Raw genomic sequence first — 22,316 nt, forward strand, 5'->3', positions numbered from 1 at the left:
GTTGCCCACAGCTGCCGGTAGCTGCTGCTTTATAAGCTGGGGCCAAGAGGGTGGGTGGGAAGCAAGCAATCAGAAACGGCAACTGGCAGTAAATTAGTGCCTGGCATCACCCACGTTTTCCCTTCTCACTTGGGATCAGTCTTTCTGGCAGCTTCCTTCCTGACAGCCACCGTTAACCCTGCTCGTGCCCCCTCCCTCCTAACTGATTTAATCTCAGCTGCACAGACAAATCACTTACTGTAGCATGCTACTCCTTGTTGATATTTATTGAATCAATTTGAAAATCAGCTTTGTCCTTGTTCTTGGTTCTGGAGCCTTTATATTTTACTCCTTTGCATTTCAATGTGTTGTTTAAAATTGTTGTGGGGCTGTATGCAAATACCTGGCAGAACTGAAGTAACTTTTGGGAAGACAACAGTCAGTTATCTCTCTGGTACGAAGGTCAAAGCGGGAGAACAGAGACCTTATGGAGAACCACAGCCATCACTGGGTGTTGAATGTCTCTCTCTTGTGTTTCTTGGAATTTATCTGTTTGCTTTTGCAGCTGTGGTCTGAGCAACAGACTCATGGCAGAAGGGCTCCAGAGGAGGCCAGTTGTTGGTCTTCCACTTCCATCATGAACAATAATGCTAATCTGTCCTCTGGAGATGAGAGAAGCCTTTCCTGTGTCATTGGCATGAGCGAAGGATCAGAACAGGTCCTCAAAGCAGCCATGTCTCTTTCAGGGATGGACAAATCAGCACGAAGTCAGGATTCACACAGTCTTGGGCAATGAACTGGGCACAGACGAGCAAAAGCTCAAAAGCTTCAGTTATGGAAGAAGCATGCTCCTTAATGTATTCATTGACCCAGCACTGCAAGCCTAACAGTGCTGAAACAATAGTGTATGAGCATGCAGAATGTTTGTGCACGCAGTAATCAAACAAGAAAACAAAGCAGGACCAGGAATGTTTCAGAGGGAGTGCTTTTTGCGAGTTTGCTGCAATTGGTATGAGGCTGGAGAATTGGGAAGCACTCCAAATTTCAGGATGCTTTTTCAAGCCAACCCTGATCTTTATCTTAGAAGGCTAATCCACTCCTGGTCTCTGCAGCTCAGAGAGCTCCCTGAAGAGTGGTGGGCTTTCAGGGACATTGGGAATATGATGTATCACCATATTTGCTTTTCATAGAATCATAGAATGATTTGGGTTGTAAGGGACCTTTAAAATCATCTAGTTACCCCAGATGGGAACTAGATCAACCCCCCTGCAATGGACAAGGATACCTTCCACTAGACCAGGTTGCTCAAAGCCCCATCCAACCTGTCCTTGAACACTTCCAGGGATGGGGCATCCACAGCTTCTCTGGGCATCCTTGTTCCAGTGCTTCACCACCTTCATAGTGAAGAATTTCTTCCTTAAATCTAATCTAAATCTACTCTCTTTCAGTTTAAAGCCATTACCCCATGTCCTATCACGACATGCCCTTGTAAAAAGTCCCTCTCCAGATTTCTTGTAGGCCCCCTTCAGCAAGGCTATAAAGGTTTCCCCGGAGCCTTCTCTTCTCCAGGCTGAACAACCCCAACTCTCTCTGTCGTTCAGTGAGTCAGTGAGACTGACTGGTATGTAGTTCCCCGGGTCTTCCTTTTTTCCCTTTTTAAAAATGGGTGTGATGTTTCCCCCTTTCTAGTCAGTTGGAACTTCACCAGACTGCCACAACATCTCAAATATGATGGATAGTGGCTTAGTAACTTCATCCACCAGTTCCCTCAGGACCCATGGATGCATCTTACCAGATCCCATGGACTTGTGCGCCTTCAGGCTCCTTAGATGGTCTCAAACCAGATCTTCTCCTACAGTGGGCAGTTCTTCATTCTCCCAGTCCTCTGCCTTTGCCTTCTGCAACTTGGTCAGTGTGGCTCGAGCGCTTGCCGGTGAAGACTGAGACAAAAAAGTCCTTGAATACCTCAGCCTTCTTCATCTTTATTCCATTGAATATTTCCAAGCAATGAATTTGCTACGCAATGAAGGTGCCTCATTGGCTCAGTTTCAGCCTTTAATTAGCATTTCTAGAAACAATTGACAAGCTAGGTGGTTGAAACCGCAAAAGAAAGAGGAGGCAGAAGAATACTATTGGCATTTTAAAGTGTTTGCACCAGGAGTAAAACTACCAGTGACAAGCCCAAGCTAAGCCCCGGTCTCTGGAGAGCCTTCCCCCCAGCCAAAAAGAATGCTCTTTATTGATGTGATGCAAGGATCCTCACTCCAGGTTTGATTGTTTCCTTGCATGAACATGAAAAAAAATCAATAAGCATCAGCCCTTCCCTCACCTCAAATGTAGGCAGCAGCAATGCTTCCCATCCCATTTGAAATAACTACCTTGCAAAAGCTGCTGGTTGCTGACAGGCACTCCCAGCGTATTCAGTCTCTCAGGGCTGGTTCTATTCTTTTTTTCTACCTTTCAGCCAACCCGTCAGTTTAGATGGGAACATTGTCTCCAAGGACGCGGACAAGGTTGAGGTACTTAATGCCGCCTTTGCCTCAGTCTTTAATAGCCAGTCCAGGTATCCACAGGGTATTCAGCCCCCTGAGCTGGAAGATGGGGATGGAGAGCACAATAAACTCCTCATAATCCAGGAGGAAGCAGTTAAGGACATGTTAAACCACCTGGACACCCACAAGTCTATGGGGCCTGATGGGGTCCACCCGAGAGTACTGAGAGAGCTGGCGAAGGAGCTTGCCAAGCCACTCTCCATCATTTATCAGCAGTCCTGTTACCAGGGGAGGTCCCAGAAGACTGGAGGCTTGCCAATGTGACGCCCATCTACAAGAAAGGGCACAAGGAGGATCCTGGGAACTACAGGGCTGTCAGCCTGACCTTGGTACCGGGGAAGATTATGGAACGGTTGGTCTTGAGAGTGCTCACAGGGCATGTGCAGGACAACCAAGGGATCAGGCCCAGCCAGCATGGGTTCATGAAAGGCAGGTCCTGCTTGACCAATCTGATCTCCTTCTATGACCAGGTGACCTGCCTAGTGGATGAGGGAAAGGCTGTGGATGTTGTCTACCTGGACTTTAGTAAAGCCTTTGACAGCGTCTCCCACAGCATTCTCCTGCAGAAACTGGTGACTCGTGGCTTAGACAGGTTTACTCTTCGCTGGGTGAGGAACTGGATGGATGGCCGAGCCCAGAGAGTTGTGGTGAACGGCGTTAAATCCGACTGGCGGCTGGTCACAAGCGGTGTTCCCCAGGGCTCGGTTCTGGGGCCGGTCTTGTTCAGTATCTTTATAGATTATCTAGATGAGGGAATTGAGTGCTCCCTCAGTAAGTTTGCACATGACACCAAGTTGGGTGGGAGTGTTGATCTGCTGGAGGGTAGGAGGGCTCTGCAGAGGGATCTGGACAGGCTGGATCGATGGGCAGAGGCCAACTGTATGAGGTTTAATAAGGCCAAGTGCAGGGTCCTGCACTTCGGCCACAACAAGCCAATGCAACGCTACAGGCTTGGGGAGGAGTGGCTGGAGAGCTGCCCAGCAGAAAGGGACCTGGGGGTGCTGGTTGACAGCCGGCTGAACATGAGCTGGCAGTGTGCCCAGGTGGCCAAGAAGGCCAACAGCGTCCTGGCCTGTATCAGGAATAGTGTGGCCAGCAGGAGTAGGGAAGTGATCGTGCCCCTGTACTCGGCACTGGTGAGGCCGCACCTTGAATCCTGTGTTCAGTTTTGGGCCCCTCACTACAAGAAGGATGCTGAGGTGCTGGAGCATGTCCAGAGAAGGGCAACGAAGCTGGTGAGGGGTCTGGAGCACAAGTCTTATGAGGAGCGGCTGAGGGAACTGGGGTTGTTTAGCCTGGAGAAGAGGAGGCTGAGAGGAGACCTTATCGCTCTCTACAACTACCTGAAGGGGGGTTGTGGCGACGAGGGTGTTGGTCTCTTTTCCCAAGTAACCAGCGATAGGACAAGAGGAAATGGCCTCAAGTTGCACCAGGGGAGGTTTAGATTGGATATTAGGAAAAATTTCTTCACCAAGAGAGTGGTCAGGCATTGGAACAGGCTGCCCAGGGAGGTGGTGGAGTCACCATCTCTGAAGTGTTCAAAAAATGTGTGGATGTGGCGCTTCAAGACATGGTTTAGGGGACATGGTGGCGCTGGATTAATGGTTGGACTTGATGATCTTGAAGGTCCTTTCCAACCTAGTGATTCTGTGATTCTGTGATTTTTTCAGGTAGAATTTAACATGGTGGATTGATCCTGGTGAATTTCTAATCTCTGCATCATAAATGATCATGATGATGTTCTGGCTATAGCCACAGTTGAGTGCTGGTTCTAGCTGGGAGCTACTCTGCACATTCTCTGCAGTTCTCCTCTAATGAAAGGCAGGCAGATATCACCATAGATGTCACCAAAAACTCCCCTTAGCGTGTATTCTGATAAGATTTGGTTAATGCTTCTTGGACCCAAAGATTGTCCAAGCCTTTCCTGCCTGCCACTGGTAATCGCTAATTGTGGATGAAAGACTTCCTCTCTTTTTGTATGGCAGAGTGGCTGCAACCAACCTAGAAGTGCAGATTGAGTTGGAGAGAAGTATCTGGATCCAGCGGGGAAAACTTGTTAGTAAAGATGATTTTTAAAAAAAACATCATCAGGGGGAAGGTGGATGAAGGTCACTTCCTGAGCAGCTGTTACAGTGAGGATTCAGACTGACAACCATTAGCAGTGACTTCACCATTAGGAAACTCGTGAAGACAAGGATGACATTTACCAGGGAGTTCCCTGCAAAAATGTGTTGTCTGTTCCTCAGAACTGAAGATGCTTTGGACCTTTGGAAGATGCTTACTTAAACCCACTTCTGCCTGCAATGCAACGTCTATGCATAAAATCTGATTTAGCTCTGTATCTGTGCTTGTATGACATTGCCCTGAAATCCTGGGTGGCAAGAAGCAATAAAAACAATAGAAGGAGCTGCAGTGAAACATATGAGAACAAGGAGGAACACACTTTGGATGGTGGAATAGTCCTGGATCTTTATCCTTCTCATCCTCAAGACAATAATCATGTAGTGCATGGTGAGAAGGTTAGGCACAGGCTTTTTATGTACTTTTCACGTGTCTTTTCACTAAGAGAAGGTCACCAAGAAGCATCCTCCAAACCTCTCTGTTGATACGATCATCATGGTTTTCTTTCTTGTATTTTGGAAGTGTCAGGCATGCTCGCCATTTGTACTAGGTGTCTTTTCCACTGACTAAAGCCTAGCTTTTTGTTCAACCTGCTCTTCGGCAATTCAGAAGTTTGCCTCTTGATCCAGGTTACTTGGGAATCATTATTCTTTCTCCTTTGTTTCGTTCCATTTGTGACATCTTTGTTTCAATCCCCTCCTTGCCAACAGAGAGGAACTAGAACCAACCTTGACAGGCCACCATTTTCAATCAGTTTGAAGCCTAACAGACTCATGGGGTGGTTCAGACCCATCTCCTTTTTTTTTTTGCCTCACTATGGTAAATATGTTTTTGCTGACACTTTCCCTTGCTGACCATGTTCTGGAGCCCATGTGTCCTTTGTCCTACTGCACTTGCTGTAGCTCTCCATAGCACTGCAAGCGACTTAAGTTCTCAGTGTCTTCACTAGAGTCCAGGTATCATTCTTCGACAACATTTCACCCTCTTTCTCTCAACAGTATCTGCGTGGTGTGTTGGGCTGATTATTGACTCCATCCAAACTCTGAGTCTTTGTCTGGTGATCCAGGGAGCAAAAGATCATTTGGCTCAGTCCCATATAATCTGAATGAAGAGACGGGAGAAATGAGTGATGTCAAAGGTTACACCAGCAGCTGACAGTAACCTGGCATTGCCATAGCCTGCTTGTTAATGCAAGATTGCATTGTTCAGAGCCTTTGGCTCTGCTCAGGGTACAGGCATCTCAGTGTAAAACACTTTGCTGCTAGTTTCTGGTAGGATCAAGTCTCTGGCACATTGCAGGGGGGAATTTTGGCTGGCATGAGGAAGGAGTGGCACATTTGCTAGAACAGCAACTGCAGTTGCTGGGCTTTGAATTATAGGATACAAGTATGTCAGAGACTAGAGCTGTTTGGAGGTCATTAACGTGACTTTTCTCTAGAATGGCAAGTGGCAGATACCTTGCATTTCTCAAGTATTGCAGATATTAGTGGTGGTGACCTTCAGAGCAGTCTGTCAGAGGGATAGTGCTTCCAACCCAAATTTCTAGCCAAGAAGCAGGTGCAGAGAACTAAATCTCCAGCAGAACCAGTAGTTCCCATAATTTAGAGGTTCAGCCGTTAGCTCCTCAACAGAGAGGCTTGACGACAAGAATATTTAACAAAAATGCTATTATTTTCCAGTATGTGTGTTGTGGAAGAACTTGTCAGACTGCAACATCCAGGAAACATTTATCTCTAGACCAGCTTTCACAGTCTTTCCCTCAGGAGAGCAACGAAGGGACAGCTTTTTGCAGTGGTTCAGTCTCCCTATGCCCAAACTGGGCCATAAACACAGGAATTGCTTTGCAATATAGATGTTTTAAATAGGACAAGTTTTCAAAGCAATTGTGGGGTTTCCTCCTGTTTTTCCACTCTTTCCGTCTGTTTCAGTAGGATGTGGGACTCCTCAGACATAAAGGTGCAGGGGGAAGGCTAGGGGCTACTTTGCAGCTGACAGCAAGAAGCACATTTTGCTTTGATTATCAAAATCTTGCCTGAACTGCCTATTTATAAAGCACAGCCTGGTAAACATGAGGCTGAACCATTTCTTCTGACATCTCGGGACCAGAGCACATCCAGAGCACACACATGTGCCTTGGTGTAGGCAGTGTGTGCTCTCGCTGCTTCCCAAAGCCTACTCAGGCTCCCAGCTCCAACCAGAGCAGAAGACTCCATAGGCAGCTAGGAAAAGGCCATGGCTGTAGGCTCCCAAGCCTCTGCACTGCCTGAACAGCCTGCTTTGAGGTCCAGAAAAGCCCAAGTTGATGCCTGGGGCTCTGGATCACACAAATAGAAGCAGTAGCTTGCTATTACCACCCACAGCATTCATATTTGCCTGACTTTCCTCCGTTTCAGCCTGTTGTTTTCAGATGCCTTTGGCCAAGCCATCTTGTTTTCAGATCCAGGATGGATTCACTTGCCAAGCTCTGGGGCAGAAAAGCTAGCCAGGTTGAGTGTCATGCCACTTGTAGTCATCTTATTCCTGTAACAAATAACGTGGCTGATTAATACTAAAATAATCACAGTGCACTTCAAATTAGATTCTGCAAACAACAATCTGCTTTTCATTTCATTACTGGTTATTAATGATTTTGTTACCTCCTGTAGCTGTGTTAATAAGTAATCGTGCTTAAGTATATTTAAATGTTTTAGAAGGTGAAACATGTTTAGTTCTTTATTTGCTTCTTGTCAGCTCTTTAGCAGGAAAAGTTCACCTCCTGTGCAGGGAGTGCAAGTTAACACGGCTCTAATGATTGCAGAAATCAGTCAGTTAATCATTAAAGATCATAACACCCTCTCCCATAAAAGACTATGAATATGGTCTGATCAGTGGTTTAGTCTGATCTGGAGCTGAAGACATTTAGACCTCCTTCTAACAGCAAGTTAATTTCTGTAACTGCAGGCATTATTATGAGGCTGCAGGCCTGGCTGTGATGTTATTGGAGAGGGGTTTAAAGATTGCACAGAAGTCTGCTTTTAGTGTCCCTCCGAAAATCACTGTGGAAAATTCATTTCCTCAGGTAACCACAAATATCCATGGTGATTGTGGACACATTTAAAATGGAAATACAGCACGAAAGCTAAAGCCCTTGCAGTATCTCTGCAGAGCAGACTGGGCGCATCTGGCCTTTCCAGCTCCCAGCGCTACCCAGCGATGCTGCCCGCTGCCGATTCCCAGGCTAGGGTGGGGAGAGGAACAGGTCCTACTGACTGCACGCTTTCCCCTTCTCCTGATGGTCACTGTGTGAGTTTCCCTCACATTAACATGCAAGACTGTGCCAAGCACCCCTGGGAAGTGCCTGGATGAGCCTTACCTTGTGTTTCAGTTGCTTTTGAATAGAAAATGAGATCCAAAGTCACACCTTGTTCTGAGTTTAGATACTAGATTCCCAACGTGAGTCATTGCTGTGTCTAATGTTGGCTCTTGGTGTAATTACAGTGGACACTTCCACTGTATCTTACCTGTATAGGTCATGAGGTGCTTTAAAGGGTTCCAGAGGCATTTTGGACATTATGATGTTAAATTGTGAGGTATTCCTGTAACGTATTCGGGGCACTGAGGCCATGTATGATATGGTCTTGTAATATGGTGCAAAAATACTGCGATGCTGTCACCCGCATTCTTAAAGCTACTGGCTTTCTGCTACCAAAAAAAACCCAAAAACCACCAACAACAAAAAAACTCTAATCCTCTGTCATGTGCTCTTCTTTCACCTGGCCCAGGAAGCAGGCCAGCAAAGGAGAAAATTAAGTTCTTCCCCCAGGATGACAACATGGGGTGTCGTTCTTTTCTAAAGACTATATTCCTGCATCATCTCTCTATGGCTGAACCTTACCTGCAACAGATAACACTGCCCAGTTGAGAGAAAAACAGGGAGTCTGTATAGTCTGAGCCTGCATTCACTTATATTGACCCAGCAATACACAACATAGACCTGGCAGCACTCGGCCAAGCAAGGAGTCACCTGTCTGGGGCAGCCGCTGCTCGAGTGCGGGTCTGCACAACCTTTTATACCACTGCTCTGATCTAAGGGGCTGCAAGGAGGCTACAAACCCAGCTATGTGGCCTCAGTTATTTGACTTGCAGCAGGACCTAGCTGCCAGGCCAGGACCTCTTGAGCTACGTGCTGCGTGCCAGGCTTACACAAAGTAGCTGATCCACCCTAGTCCAGCGTGTCCTTATGCTCCAGCAGCCTTCAAGTGGTAGATGTCATGGGTTCTGGCCATCTATCACCACATCTTCCTTTCCTTCCACAATGCCTTCTTCTTGGTCTCTTGCTCCTTGCACCCTTTTCCATCTTCTCATCTGGGCAAGCAGGGAAACTCAGAGGACAAAATGTTCTCCATGCAATTCTACAGTAATTCATCTGTATTATGTTTTTTTCTTCCACCTTCCCTAGAAAAAAGAGCCAGTGGCACTAGCGAAGAAAACCAACAACACCTACAACATTGTTGGCACCACATATGCCCTCAACATTGCCAAGGACCCTGGCCTCCCCACCATCTCCAAGAGTGCTGCTGCCACCACTACGACCACCAACGTACCCCCCAAGATGCCCCGCATAGAGGAGAAGCTCCCAGAGAGTAAGAAGACATACAACAGCGTCAGCAAGGTAGACAAGATGTCCCGCATCGTCTTTCCAGTCCTCTTTGCCATTTTCAACTTAGTCTACTGGGCCACATACGTAAACCGGGAGTCGGCCATCAAGGGAATGATCCCCAAACAATAAAACCGGTCACACAAACCTTCCATCAGTGAGCACCATCCAGGCAGGAATTCTCCAGGGCTTTCTTCTTTCCTGTTTTGTTTAATTATTATTGTTCATTTGATATTATTATTATTACTATTAGGTTGTTCTTTTAAAATGTAAACAAAGCTGTGATTTTAATTTAATCCCATATACTTCAATTTTGTTTTACTTTGTCTCTGATGACGTCAGAAAAAAAAAAGGATCATAACAAGTTGTGCCTCTAACATTGTCAGTCTGATGTCCCCTACCTGTCCAAGTGCTTCCATTGCACCTCCTCCACCTCCTGCCGTTCCCACGGTCTGCATGCCACTGCCATTCCAACACTCTGCTCTGCTGGGGGCCGCTGCTGCAGTCCATCCCCCTCCTCCTCTTCTGCAATGGACTGCCCTTGCATGGTGGTTGCTCCTGGTGGCCTGGGCTCAAGGATGTGGAGGCCTCCAGAGTCAGTCAGCCAGGCTGCCCTTCAGTGGCTGGCGCTTTGTGCTAGGCGGTACTCCCCGGGCTGTGGATGCAGGTGAGCTGGTCCATTGAGGGAGCAGGGCGGCATGAGCCAGCTTGTAGCCCAGTGCCTGCTAGGGGCAAACCCACCACTGCTGTGGTCAGTGGAGCCATTGCAGAGGTGGAACAGGGCAGCATCTTGTAGGTATCTACAGGGCTTCTTCCTCTCCTTCTTCACCAAACCCAGCTGCTAGTTTCCTCCATGTCTCTCCCCAGACAAGAATAGGTGAGAAAGTTCTTGTCTGTCTGCCGTCCTGCACTCTTGGGGCAATTCATGTTAGAGGAGGGAGTGGTTCCTACCAGAGAAATAGTTTTTCTCAGCGTCAGTCAAGAAGTCGAGACAGGAACTTTATAATGCTTTGGAGGAGAGAGTAGCAGTGAGGTAGATGCATTCAGCATCAGGACTGGAAGCCATAGAGTTCATGTTCAGGTGGGTGGTTTATCACTTTCTCTTGGCCCCATCCACTTATCCTTCTTGGCATCTCCTCTGTGTTCCAGCCCCTTCTTCCAGCTCCCCATTCATCTTCCTTCGCTATTCAGCAGCCCCCAGTAGTATCTCACTGCTCACAGGTGGATTTAGGCAGAGAAGCCCCTACCTCTCAGGTAAGCCATACTGACAGGGAAGAGCACAGCCCGGGGAAGTCCAGTTCATGGCACATCCCTACTCCAGGCACCCGAGTAGCAGCGGTGCTGGTCCAGGCCAGCTCAGGTGCAGGGCTGTTTCCTGTGGGACACACCAGGGGCCACTCTGCCACCTGTGGGGATGAGTCAGGGGACAGTCCATCCCCAAGTACCACCCTGCCCCTGGTGAACAGATTCAGCTGAGCATCCTCAGCACCATGGGAGAACAGCAGAAGGGGCTCTTTGAAACAGCAGCGTGATACTGCTGTCCTGGAGAGCCGTGTGAGCCAGGTGCCATCTCACAAAGCCATTGAGGCAAGACCCAATTCTAACAGCCACACACTCTTCCAAGGAAAGCCCTCCAGTGCCTTGGAGAGAGGCTTTTTCTCCCTTCCCAGCCACCCAAAGACCCAAACTTGTGGTTTTCTCCTTCCCAGCAGCAGCACAAGGTGGTGGCATCCAAGCCATCTGTCCCCACTCCCTGGTGCCTGGATGCATGGACACACTGTCCTGCTACAGGGAAGGACATCCTATGTCTGGTTAGTTCTTGTCCCCAGCCCATGGGCAGCACTGATCCTGCCAGCAGCCCGGTTCCCAAGGTGGGATGCACCACCTCTTTCCTGGGCCTCCCTCTGACCCTCTGGCTGCCCCCCCCCAAGCTGCCCCCAGCACATTTCGGGTTCATGCAGCCAAGCTGAGGCCCCCGCACCCCCAAGGTGATGTCTTCAGCATTGCTTTGAGCCACTGTACCGAGCTCACTTTCCCCTTGCCTGTGCCGAAGCAGGGCTGAGCACAAGGCACAGGATTTGCCCCACCTGGAATATCCATGGGGACGGCAGGATGGAGCAGGGAAAGCCAGGGCACTGTGTCCTGCAGCATTCGTGCGTGTGCTGCCCGTCTCTTACCGGTCTTGCTGGCTGAACAGCAGCGCAGTCACCCCCCAGCCTACTGCTGCGGTGAGAGGAGTTGGGAGGTCCTTGGCTCAGCCCGCAGCGCGTTCAGTCCGCGAGCGCATCCACGCCAGCAGGCAGCATCGCGCAAGGGGTGACCACCCCGCCGCAAGCCAATGCTAAGGAAACCAGCTCTCTCCCCATCCTCCCCCGGCATCCGCACCCCAAACCACCCATGACTTTTCTACAGTGCCTTTCATCCTTGAGGGCTCCCTGCTGGGTGGCGAAGAGGGGAAAGTGCAGGAGCTCTCCCCCTTTGCACCCAGCATCGGGTTGGAGGAGCAGAGGGAGGCTGCAGCATCCCCAGCCCTTCTGCCAGGCAAGGGGGGCATCCCAGCTGCTTTTGCACCTGGGGCACCCATTCCTCCTGGCACTGGCTGCTGCTGCTGCTGCAGCCCCCCTGCTCCGACAGCCTGGCCGCCCCAGCACTGTCCCACCGCAGCTCCGTACCCCTTGCCACCGAGGCCTCTTGTTCTCCCTCCATGCCGGCACCATCCCCTCTACCAGTGAGTGCCATTGCTGCTGGCCTTCTGTGCCCAGGCCTCCCAGCGGGAAGTGCTACGCTAACCAGCCATGAGGCTGTTTGTTTTGGAAACTATTTGGATGTCATTTTCTTAAACAAGGTAGATATGTATCTCATAAAACGTTCTGTCACTATAATACTCAGGCCTAAGTGAATGGAATAGAAACCTATAAAAAGCAAAACAAACACAATAAAATGGTAACAAAAGTATATTGTGTTTACTAACAGAATTACATCAAAGGCAAGTTTAAATATGGGATCCAGTGACTTAGCTGACTTGAGCTGGCCCGAGGGCAGAGGTAGTCTCCACTACTAGCCTGGGCATTCCCCAAAATCCCTACTACCCGAAGGGCCACGTCCTACCACACATCGCCTCACTACATGTTCCTGTGTCTGGTGGTGCCTGCTTCATAGAGTTCTCTGTAAATTGTCAGGTCTTGCCATCGGCTTCTCAGCATCCCGAGCACCCGCAGGCGCTGCCCTTGCTGCCTGCCCAGGCCCACACAGGCTCAGTGCAGCAGGGTGATGCTCAGGGTGCCAAGGCTGGACCTCCCTGTGGTGCCCGACACAGCATCAGGGCAGCGTCTGAACCTCCTCCCTTCCTGCAGATGATCCAGTCTGTCTCGCTGAACTGCTGGGGTGAATCTCCTGCCTGTCTCTTCCCCCAGTCCTTCCCTCCCTACGACGCCAAGGCTCTCATCCCTCCCCAGAACACAGCCCACCGGTCTGGCTTGCCGGTGACACCCACCTGCTGGCTCATCTTTGCTCTTCCTGACTGCAAAAACTTTGTTCTCTGCCTGATAAAAGGCTGCCTTCCTGGATCTGTGTTAGCATGCCTTGAAAGCCAAGTCTATTCCCACCAAAGCCTGGCACTGGCTATGAGTCTTTTTGCCAGCTGGAAGCAGAAATACCAGCATCCTTTGGTTGAAGACAACAAACCAAACAGGATTTGTAGTTTGGCTTCCAAGCAGGGAAGCGTTTCAGGAAGATGGTTATAAATAAGTGGTTTAACATGTCCTGCCAGCAGACAACCCAGAGAAGATAATGTTCTTTTTTTTTAAAAATCTGTCAGCAGCTCAAATTGGGACATTTCCTTCCCAGGAGCATGAGGCTGCTGATGGGGGCTTCTTCTACGGGCACGCTGGGCCAGAGCTAACCTAGCATCAGTTACTGGGGTTTACTGCTTGCTGTGATAGTATCTAAGGGCTCCGTTTTTATAATTGGTCCTGTATAGGAATAGATCTGTACACAGCCATTGATAGTCTGATCCACAGTTGTCCACAGAGTGGGCACTTCATTTAGCTGCGAACCTCAATAATCCAATATTTATTTTCTTCTGGCAAGGCCTAAAGCCTCGCTGACTTGATGAGAGTCTCCCAGGCAGGAATTAGAAGTCTTTGAGGGTGATAAAAACGATCTGTTCAGTCTGCGCTCCTGTTTTGTAGCTTGCAGCACCTGGGACACACACAGCACAGTCCAAGCCTGCAGTTCTATTCCTCCTGAAAATGTCAGAGGGACATTTTGGTGCTGGCAGCTTGCCTCTTCCCTCCTCTGAAACTACACATGGGCAAAAGCAGTGAGGCTTTCAGGAGCTGCGCACCCCGGGGAGGTGGGGGACGGTTCAGCTGAGGTCCCACAAGCGGGCAGGGGAGGCAGAGTGTGGTGGCTGCAAGCACTGTTTTAATGCTGTGACATTTTTGCAGGGTGGCATGAGAGGAATGGGGGAGAAGTGGTCCCTTGGTGCCACCTGTTCTTCTAAAGGGCTGATGGAGTTGCCCCCATTCAACATCTTAAAAGCTTCTTGAACATCACCGAGCAGGACTGTGACACCCGAGACAGAGCTTCCCGATTCTCCTCCATGCCCTGAGCTCAACATAAGCGAAGCTGGCTTCACCAGTCCCTAGGTTTTACAGATGAGTGCTGTGGCCAACACAGCTCACCCCCATCCTGATCTCTGCCAGCTCGGTGGCACTGGCAGGGTCCTAGTTCATTCGCTGTAGGACATCCCCTGTGCAAGCAGACCGCATGCTTGCTGTTCCTAGTCACAGGCCATGCATGCAAACAAGGTCGTGACCAGCCTGTTTCTGCAAGTCTATCCTACGGACAAAAGGTGCATTCATTTCTCATCTGCTGCCTTGGTGTCTTCTGTCCATATCTTGGATTCCTTTCAGCCATCCCCTGGGGATGATTGTAGGGCTGCATCACATACCAGGAAGGGGTTTCTCTTGCTCCAGATCACCTCGCATGGGAAGGCCCTCTATTCTGCTGAGAACCTCTCTCAGACCTTAAGAAACCTGGAGCTGTTGCCTCTCCCGGAGGGTGCTGTAGAAATGGCCTTTTTGCAGTGCTTTTTGCAGTGCTTTTTGCAGTGCTTTTTGCAGCTGCTGGAGGAATAGAGCAGGTAAACACGCGCTGCTGTTGAAGGAAGGATCACAGTCAAAGACAAGTGGCTACTGAGGACAGGTACCGCACTCTCCCAGCTTGCCAGGGCATGCCATGAGCAGGGAGGACCAGGCAGCGCATGATGGGCTCGCTTGGGGAACAGCTTGGCAGGGATGTGCTAGTGATCCCTTGCACGTGCTTGGTCCTGGGGGTGGTGGAGACCTGCCATGGGACTGGACCATCACAGCACGCAGCATCAGGCCAGTCCTCACTCCAGGCCCTCTTCCCCAAATTGTGTGCCTCTCTAGAGTCACACTTTAACCCACACGATCAAATATCTGTGTGGATTTTGCAGACTGGAGAAAAACAACATTTACCTGACTCCTTGGTGGCTGTTGGGGGTGGGGAGGGCTCAGCCAGGGTGAGGGGCAAATTGATGAAAACATAAATGCTCTATTAATGTCGAAGTAGGAAGAAAAAACCCCAAACAATTCACCAATCCTCTCTCCATATCAAGCTAAACTACTCCTGAAGGCATTTTTGGCAAGAGGCCACAGCACAGATGAGATTGATGGCTTCCAGGTATATTTACTGTTTGACCTTGTTATTGTTTAGTCAGCTAAAGGTTTTTACATATATATATGTGTGTGTGTGCGCGCATGTGTATATTTATGCTCACAAACTCTTTATATCTAAAAGTCAAACCTCTTTCTCTTTGAAAGAGAAAATGGCCACTTTCAATTCTTTTACTTCCCTCTCATTCTCTTTGCTAAATCTTCTGGAAGTAGATGCATCCCTCTCCACTGGTCCTCAGATGCCTTTGGGAGGCACAGAGAACAAAGGGAGCAAGGGAGAAGAGCCTCTCTCCACACTGGGATCTCGGAGCAGGCTTGCTGCCTGCACCAAGGTCACTGCTGGCAGCACTGCCCAGCACCTTTCAGGAAAACTTCGTCCCAGATGTCACAACTTCTCCAACACAGCCCTTGTCCCTCCCCTAGGGTTCCCAGGAAGGCAGCAGGTCTTACCAACAGCTGAATGCCATAAGCAATTAGTCCTCACCCCATAGCACAGCCGTGGAACGTGTAGCTGAGTGTCGCAAAGGGGTGTGAGGTCTCCACCCTGAGCCTGCTTCAGGAGGGAGCATAAAACCTGGTGGGATCCATCCCTCCTGTTCCTGGACAGGGGAACACCACAGCTGTGGGCTGTACTTTGGCTTAGGCCCTTCTGCAAAGCAAAGGGAAGTGCTGGCACTTGGGCACCGCTTGCTGCTCATCCAGGTGGGATGTGCTGATCTGCAACATTGTGCTGATTGTGGGATGGTCAGCAAAAGCATAGGCCTATGCTGCTGCTGTGTCCTGGACCCACACCTGATCTCACCTCAGCACAAGCAGGACCAGAGGCAGATGCTGGGCAGCCTGTGAGTTGTGGGAGCATGGTGAGTGAGTGGTGTGCAGCCCCTGGCAATGGTACCCAGCATCAGCTCCCTTAATGTTACCCCTTCATCTTCCCTTGTCCTAGGAGAAACGTTTAGGCAGTGATCCTGTAGGATCACTTGTAGCTCCTATATTTTCCCTCCTCTGCTGCTGGAGAAAGGCTGTTGTGGTCAGCAGTGATTGCTGCCTGTGCCCTGTGGTGTCCCAGCCATGAGGATGAAGGATGTCACCACACATAAGCAAAGCAAGTTGCTTCTCTTTCTGGGTTTATGCCTGCCTGCCACCACGGGAATCTGTGCTGGTTTCAACAGCAGAGAGCCTTAGGCTTCAATTAGTCCTAACTTTTTGCTTGTCATCCTTTGCCACAAGCCAGGTCATGCGGGTTTTTGCTCATGGAGCTCTAGGACAAAATACGATGTTCTAGCTACTCTTTCCTACTCCCCACTGTCCCGGTCCCCACCAGTGCAGGTCTCTTCTGTACCCAGTTTTAACAGTCCCATCTGCTTAGAGAGGGAAGCTTGGTCCCAGGTTTGCTACATGAGCCAGGATGCTCCCACAGTCTTCGAAGGCTCTTGGCTCTTCTCTTCACTGCTACTTGAAGGTCCTGTCAACTTGATAAGCCCACTGGCTCATGCTATGCTGCTAGCAGTACTGTGTTTCTCCTGAAAAGTCTGTTGATTCCTCCTGTCTCTTTGCAGGGCACCCAGCAAATGTAATGGCAATCATACAGTGAATGATTTGATTTTTGCAACCACAGAGAAGTAGGGGCAGAGTTGGGAAACCTGAGTCATTGCCACATTGCCTTTGCCAGGCTGTATTTAGAGTTGAAGGGTTCCTCTCAGTTGTCACGAGGGTGTTTCTCAGCCCACCAAATCTAGTCAGATGGTCACAAGTATCTCTTCATCAACTAGATTTTCACTGTCTACTGACTTGGGGATAGCTGCAGGCAAATGTCCTATCTGAAGGTGAGGCCACCTGCTGCTGCTTTAGCTGCAGCCCTTGTGCCCAGGGCAGGAAAAGTTGCATTAGCATCACACTAGGGCAGCCCATCATGGGAAAGTGCACACCACAACAAATTGCCAGAGAATACACTCATTTTCGCTGCCTCAGATTCAATCTGTGCCCCAGTATGTCTTTTGCTTTGTTTTCCATCTTGTGAGAGTCTCTTTACTCCACTATGAGAAAGAATCTAGCCGGCAGCAGTTTAATGCATGACAATCCTGTTATTACAGCTGTAAATAATTAACAACTAGAAAAAAATGCATTTTTCAATTTTTTTGTTGACTTTATTTTCTCTGTTGACTAGCTGGTAGCCACTTTCTTAAGGGATTTCTCATGGAAACTGTGACCTTTCTTCTCTCTATTTCTCTCTCTGTCTCTTTCTGAGATTTGTGTTTCAAATGCTTTTTGGTGCAATGTTCAATGCCTGTTTGTATTTTTGAATCGTATTTTTCAACCTTTGCCTGAAAAAAAATTTTGCCCATTCTAATTCGCAGGATTTTGAGTCCTGCAATTTTTTTCAGCTTTTAGCTTTTTCAGTAAGATAAAGCAACAGAAAAATGTCTCAAAAAATTACAGTGAAGTTCTGAAGAGAGATTAGAAAACATCAGAAACAAGAACTACATGAGTAAGATCAGCAAGCTGAGTGGAAGAGGAGGACTCTTCTGACCACCTACAAACCTCCTGATCTAACACACAAGGCATGACTAGACCTCTTCACTGAATGAAATCACTCTGCTTTTCCACTCTACCCACTCTCTCGAACTCCAGTCAAAACAATAAAAACTCATATTTTAAAAAAATCTGTGTCTGTCACTGTTTTTTCCATGGTCTATCTCTCAAAGCCAAATGATGTTGACACAGAAAGGAGCGGGGAGCCTGGGCAGCCAGTCCTCTAGGCTTCAAGAACATCTGGGGAGTTTGTCCCTGTGATGAACAGGCAAACTACCCATGAAAAAATAAATATTCTGGGGAAAAATAAAAGAGCTTGAAAATATTCCATGGTTCCCATCATGTTGTGTTTAAAATGTTTTCCCTGTTAGTGGCAGGGGAGTGGAGAGCACAACGTGTGTTCAAGGCAGATTGGTTGGGGAGTTTGGGAACGAACTCAAAGATGAGATGGTGGTGGTATGATGGCTGGGCAAGAAGGAGACCCTGAGGTGTGCTCTTTCCCTGTAGTGTGTGGCCCATGTTTAGACTTTGCTTTTCCAGTAGAGCTCTTTGGCATTTCTTTATGTACATCATGAATTGAGCTTTCTGCTGCTCTAGGGGCAAACAGAAGATGCTTTGGCCAAGATGCTGATTTATCCAAACCACCACATACGCTTCTCCAGCTGAATCATGCCTTAAAGAGACCCTGGTGGGGAGAAGGACATGGAGGCCCTTAGCCCAAATGTCTTTGGCTGTGTGGTAAATTGAATGTGTGCCAAGGAAAGGTTGTGGGCAGTTCAACCCACCCTGCTGTGCTGTTCATCTGTTACAATGACATTCACTGTCACTTGGGTCCACCCAAACAAGCTTCCAGGCATGACTTGGGATTTACCATGGCCCAGAGACCTTTGCTTCAGGGAGTTTTGATTGTGGCTACCCTGCTTTTGGAGATTTAATAGCACATAGCTGGCCATGCCACTCGGACATGTGTGGAGGTGGCTGTGTGGTCTGCTGGCAAGGAACTTCAAGGTGTAGGGGCTTCATTTGGACACTTCATTGCATCTTCGTGGATGCACGAGAAGGTATATTTAGCAACTAATAGAAGGATTTTTCTCACTGGGTAGGAAGATCTGAAATGAAGTAAATCTCTTCAAATGCAAAAGCAGAAGAAAAATCACCTGCAAGAAATGCTGCAGTTCTTCCTATTGCTCTAAGTTTGAAACATCCTATGTTCCCCTGTGATTTTTTCTGCATTTTTAGCTACTTTTTAGTATAAAATATTGATTTATCCAAATCCCACATATTCAATGAGGACATTTTTCCCCTTCAATTACCACTGGGAAATAGCAGGAGAAACAAATAACTTCAGTGGCATCATCAGTTGTTTTCCATGCCTGAAGAAGGAGCAGAATGCCCTCCCCTCTTCCTCAGATTCCTTGAGCACCATCTGGATGCTGTACCAGGGACTTGCTGGCGGGACAATATCTCCAAACATATTGCAACCTTGAACAAAAAAGTTATGTATTTGAATTTGGTGTATTCAGCTGAGTTCTCCTTCTTGCTTGGAGATTCGGATGACAGAAGAGCCTTGGGAGCACCGGGGCTCACAGCTGCTGTGGCAGATGGATAGTTACCACGGGCCTTAGCAGTACAGGCTGCATATGTATATCTTCCTGAGGAAGGAGCATAGCTTGTGACCTCGGCAAGAGCGGGCGAGAAAGGAGCCCACCTCTGTTTTAAACCATAAAAGCTGGAACCTGAAGTTTCCACCCCTCCTCCCTGGCCTGAGTCCTTCCTCAATCAAAACCGCACACGGTTGGTCCCGGCCTGAAAGGATCTTCCTCACTCAGAAGACAAAAATAAACAGTGATCTGAAAAGCTTTCCTGCCTTATCAGTTCTCTGTTTGAACCTGGAACAAGGGCCCTGAAGAGGAACAGAGTGTAATTGCAGTGTCCACAGAAAAGAAATACTAATGAAAACAGGCAGAGCCAGGAGAACTGGCGGAGAAGAGGCATAGCTGAGCAGGTATTTATTACGCCAGCACTTAGTGCTCAGGCTGTCAGGTGTCTTAGGAACGCAATAGATGGGTTTTATTTTTAGGTGCTTATGCTACAGCAGTGCTCAGCGGAGGGGAACCATAGATGTGTGGCTCCTGAGGTGTCAGATGTTGGGGAGCAGATGAATGTGTCCCCTATGCGAGGCTGTAACGTGGCTGGCGGGGATGGCTCAGCCCCATAGCCCCGTGAAGGAAAGGGTCCCCTGGGGCACAGTGGTCATCTTCTGCCTTCGAAGGGTGGCTGTTCCAGAAACCCCGTCTGTGAACCACCTTCTCATGAGGTGGGGTGAGTGCCCCAAAGCCAGTCCTAAGTTAACCTTCATGCATTTGGGTGGTATGATCAGAAACCCCAGCGTCAAGGTAGGGTTCCGTCTGCCGAACGAACTCTCTTCTGTGGTTCCTTCACCCCGTAAGATGAGTAGGTCCAATGCTGCACGACTCCCATTCATGGGGCTCTTCCCAGGACTATTGCCGTGCTGGCTGCCTTGTAAGCGAACAGTGCTTTCTTCTGCAAAGCGCAATTCCTCCTGACTGAACTCATCCATCAGCAGCTTGTCAGCAGGAACATGGTTTGAGATTTTGTGGTTGCCCCACTCCATGGAGAACACCCTCGCTAGGCAGATTTGTGGCTTGCTGGGATTCATGCTCACACTTTCACGCGTTAGCAGGCTGTGGACTGCAGGGGATCCCAGGCTTCACTGCCACAAGCACACGCTCTCTGCAATCGGAGGTGGGAAAAAGTGTCGGTGACTTTCCTCCTGCCACCACCACCTTCCCTCTTCACGCTCGGCGGACAGGTGATGTGTTAACAGCAGCCAGAGCAGCAAGGGGGGCTGATTCCCGGCACGGACACGCTCTGCTCCTTCTGCAGATCCTCAGTGTCCTTCACGAGGATGAAGATGTCCTCTTCTCCCCCACCCCTAGGCAGGCAGCAAGCGACGGGCTGTGGAGGGGACCAGGTGATGTGCCTGGAGCGGTGGGTGTGGGCATCAACCACAGCAAAGCTCCTTCAGCCCGCGGCAGGAGGGAATGCCCCTCTAAGCCCTCTGGTCGGGGGGAGCAGGAGAAGGAGCCTGCTCCAGCCCTGCTCCGACCCCGGGGCAGGGGAGACCTCTCCGGTGTGGGCACTGCGGGGATCCTCGGACCTTGTCATTCCGCGGCAACCCCACAGCTTTACCAACGAAGTGGGTGTCTACCCGCCGTGCTGCCGTGGCCCCTGCTCCAGGGGAGGAGTACCGCGGTGGGACGCACGTCCCCCCTGGACCCCGCCCCGGGGCTACAGCGCGTTCTGCGTGGCGGCGGTGGGAGACACGGCCGCAGGGCTCTCAGGTGGGACAGGGGCTCAGCCAGCCCCATCCCCACGGCCACCCTTTTGGCTAGCAGAGAGAAAATGTCTCCAAAAAACAGCACAGGTGATTTTCTTCAGACAGGGAGAGGTGTAGGAGCTAGCTGAGCATTAGGCGTTTTATAAAAGCACTTTGAGGTCCCTGAAAAATAGCAATGCAGGAACTGAGAGCAGTGGATTCGGCAGAAGTGGTATTGTGGCCATGATAGTCTGACATAAGTGAGGCAAGGCTGGCAGGAAAAGGCAGTATTTTTTTGTGACACAGATAGCTGGCGAAAAGAAGCCCAGCTTTCAGGCCTACAACCCCTCCTTCAGATGCGGTGCCATGAACTTCAGGCTTAGGCCTGGGAAGGACTGGTCTGGGCTAGCTTTGTTAACGAGGCAATCGGAAAGCAAAGGCTCCTAGCTCCTACTCAGAGTGGCAAGTTGCTCATAAGGGGAAAGGTACTTCTTGGACTTTTGCAAGGAATTGGGGAGAATAAGAGACAAAATAGTATTGCTGAGTTTATTCAGAGAGAAAGAGAGAAAGAGAGAGAAAGAAAGAAAGGAAGAAAAGAATGCGGTGATCTGGATTAAAAAAAAAGAGACATAAAAATGCATATAATACAGAAACCTTCTCTAAAAGTCAATGCACAATTTTTTCAGCACATCCAGGTTTTACACTTGCTGAAGGAGCCTGGGAGCAGTAAGTCTCTGGTCTGACCCCAGCTCAGCTATACATCACCCCAGACCTGTGCTGGAAATGACCATAACTCGCCAGCGCATCTCCTGGCGTTCAAGGGAACATGTTTAGGCTCCTCTTACAATTTCCCTTTGCTATTGTGAACCTTTAAATATCTGTGCCAGACTGTAATCCCCATTTTGACTGTAAAGCTAGCCTTTGCCTTCATACTGGCTTATTACACCCAGCTTAAATGATGAGGGGTAGTGAGATGGGGCTGATAAGGAAGATTTATTATGCTTGAATTGCTGAATGACTCCCTCTCCCTCTGGAGAACAGCAGCTGTCAGAATATACTAATTCTCAAGTGTGGACCCTCAGCTGACTAGAATCGGAGGACCTCACTCACATCCTCATTAGGAGGAGAGGATTGGGTTCACCTGGCCATGGCTATAAAGGGAAGCATCTTTAAGAAACTAGATGAGGTGTGGAGGTTGATGTCCAGGTGGCCTTGGCCACCTGAGGTGGAGGTCTGTCATCACTGGGTGGTGTTCTGATGGATAAGGAGCAGGGATGTGCAGAGTTCCTTACTTTGGGAGTAAGGATGCTCCAGGTTCTGGGGGGAAGGAGCCCTGGGTGCATCATGTGATGGCTGTGGGGAGCTCAAGGTTGTGAGAAGCTCCATTTCACCCAAGGCAGCAACCCTTCTCCCTCTTTAGGTTTCCATGTAGGCAGCATAATGCAAACCAGCTTCCT

General features: G+C 49.2%; 1 protein-coding gene across 1 annotated transcript in view; it reads left to right on the forward strand.

The window, feature by feature from the left end:
- The window catches only part of LOC309408414 (gamma-aminobutyric acid receptor subunit alpha-3-like), a gene marked incomplete at its 3' end in the record, with an annotated part of 71,090 nt that extends 61,670 nt beyond the window's left edge, over positions 1-9,420 (forward strand). The window contains exon 10 of the mRNA XM_082004229.1: positions 9,091-9,420. Within this exon, the coding sequence (XP_081860355.1) occupies positions 9,091-9,420 (330 nt within the window). The remainder of the gene's footprint in view (positions 1-9,090) is intronic.
- Positions 9,421-22,316: the final 12,896 nt, after the last annotated feature.

Source organism: Phaethon aethereus (assembly GCF_964289735.1).
Source record: "Phaethon aethereus genome assembly, chromosome: 10".
Lineage (NCBI taxonomy): Eukaryota > Metazoa > Chordata > Aves > Phaethontiformes > Phaethontidae > Phaethon > Phaethon aethereus.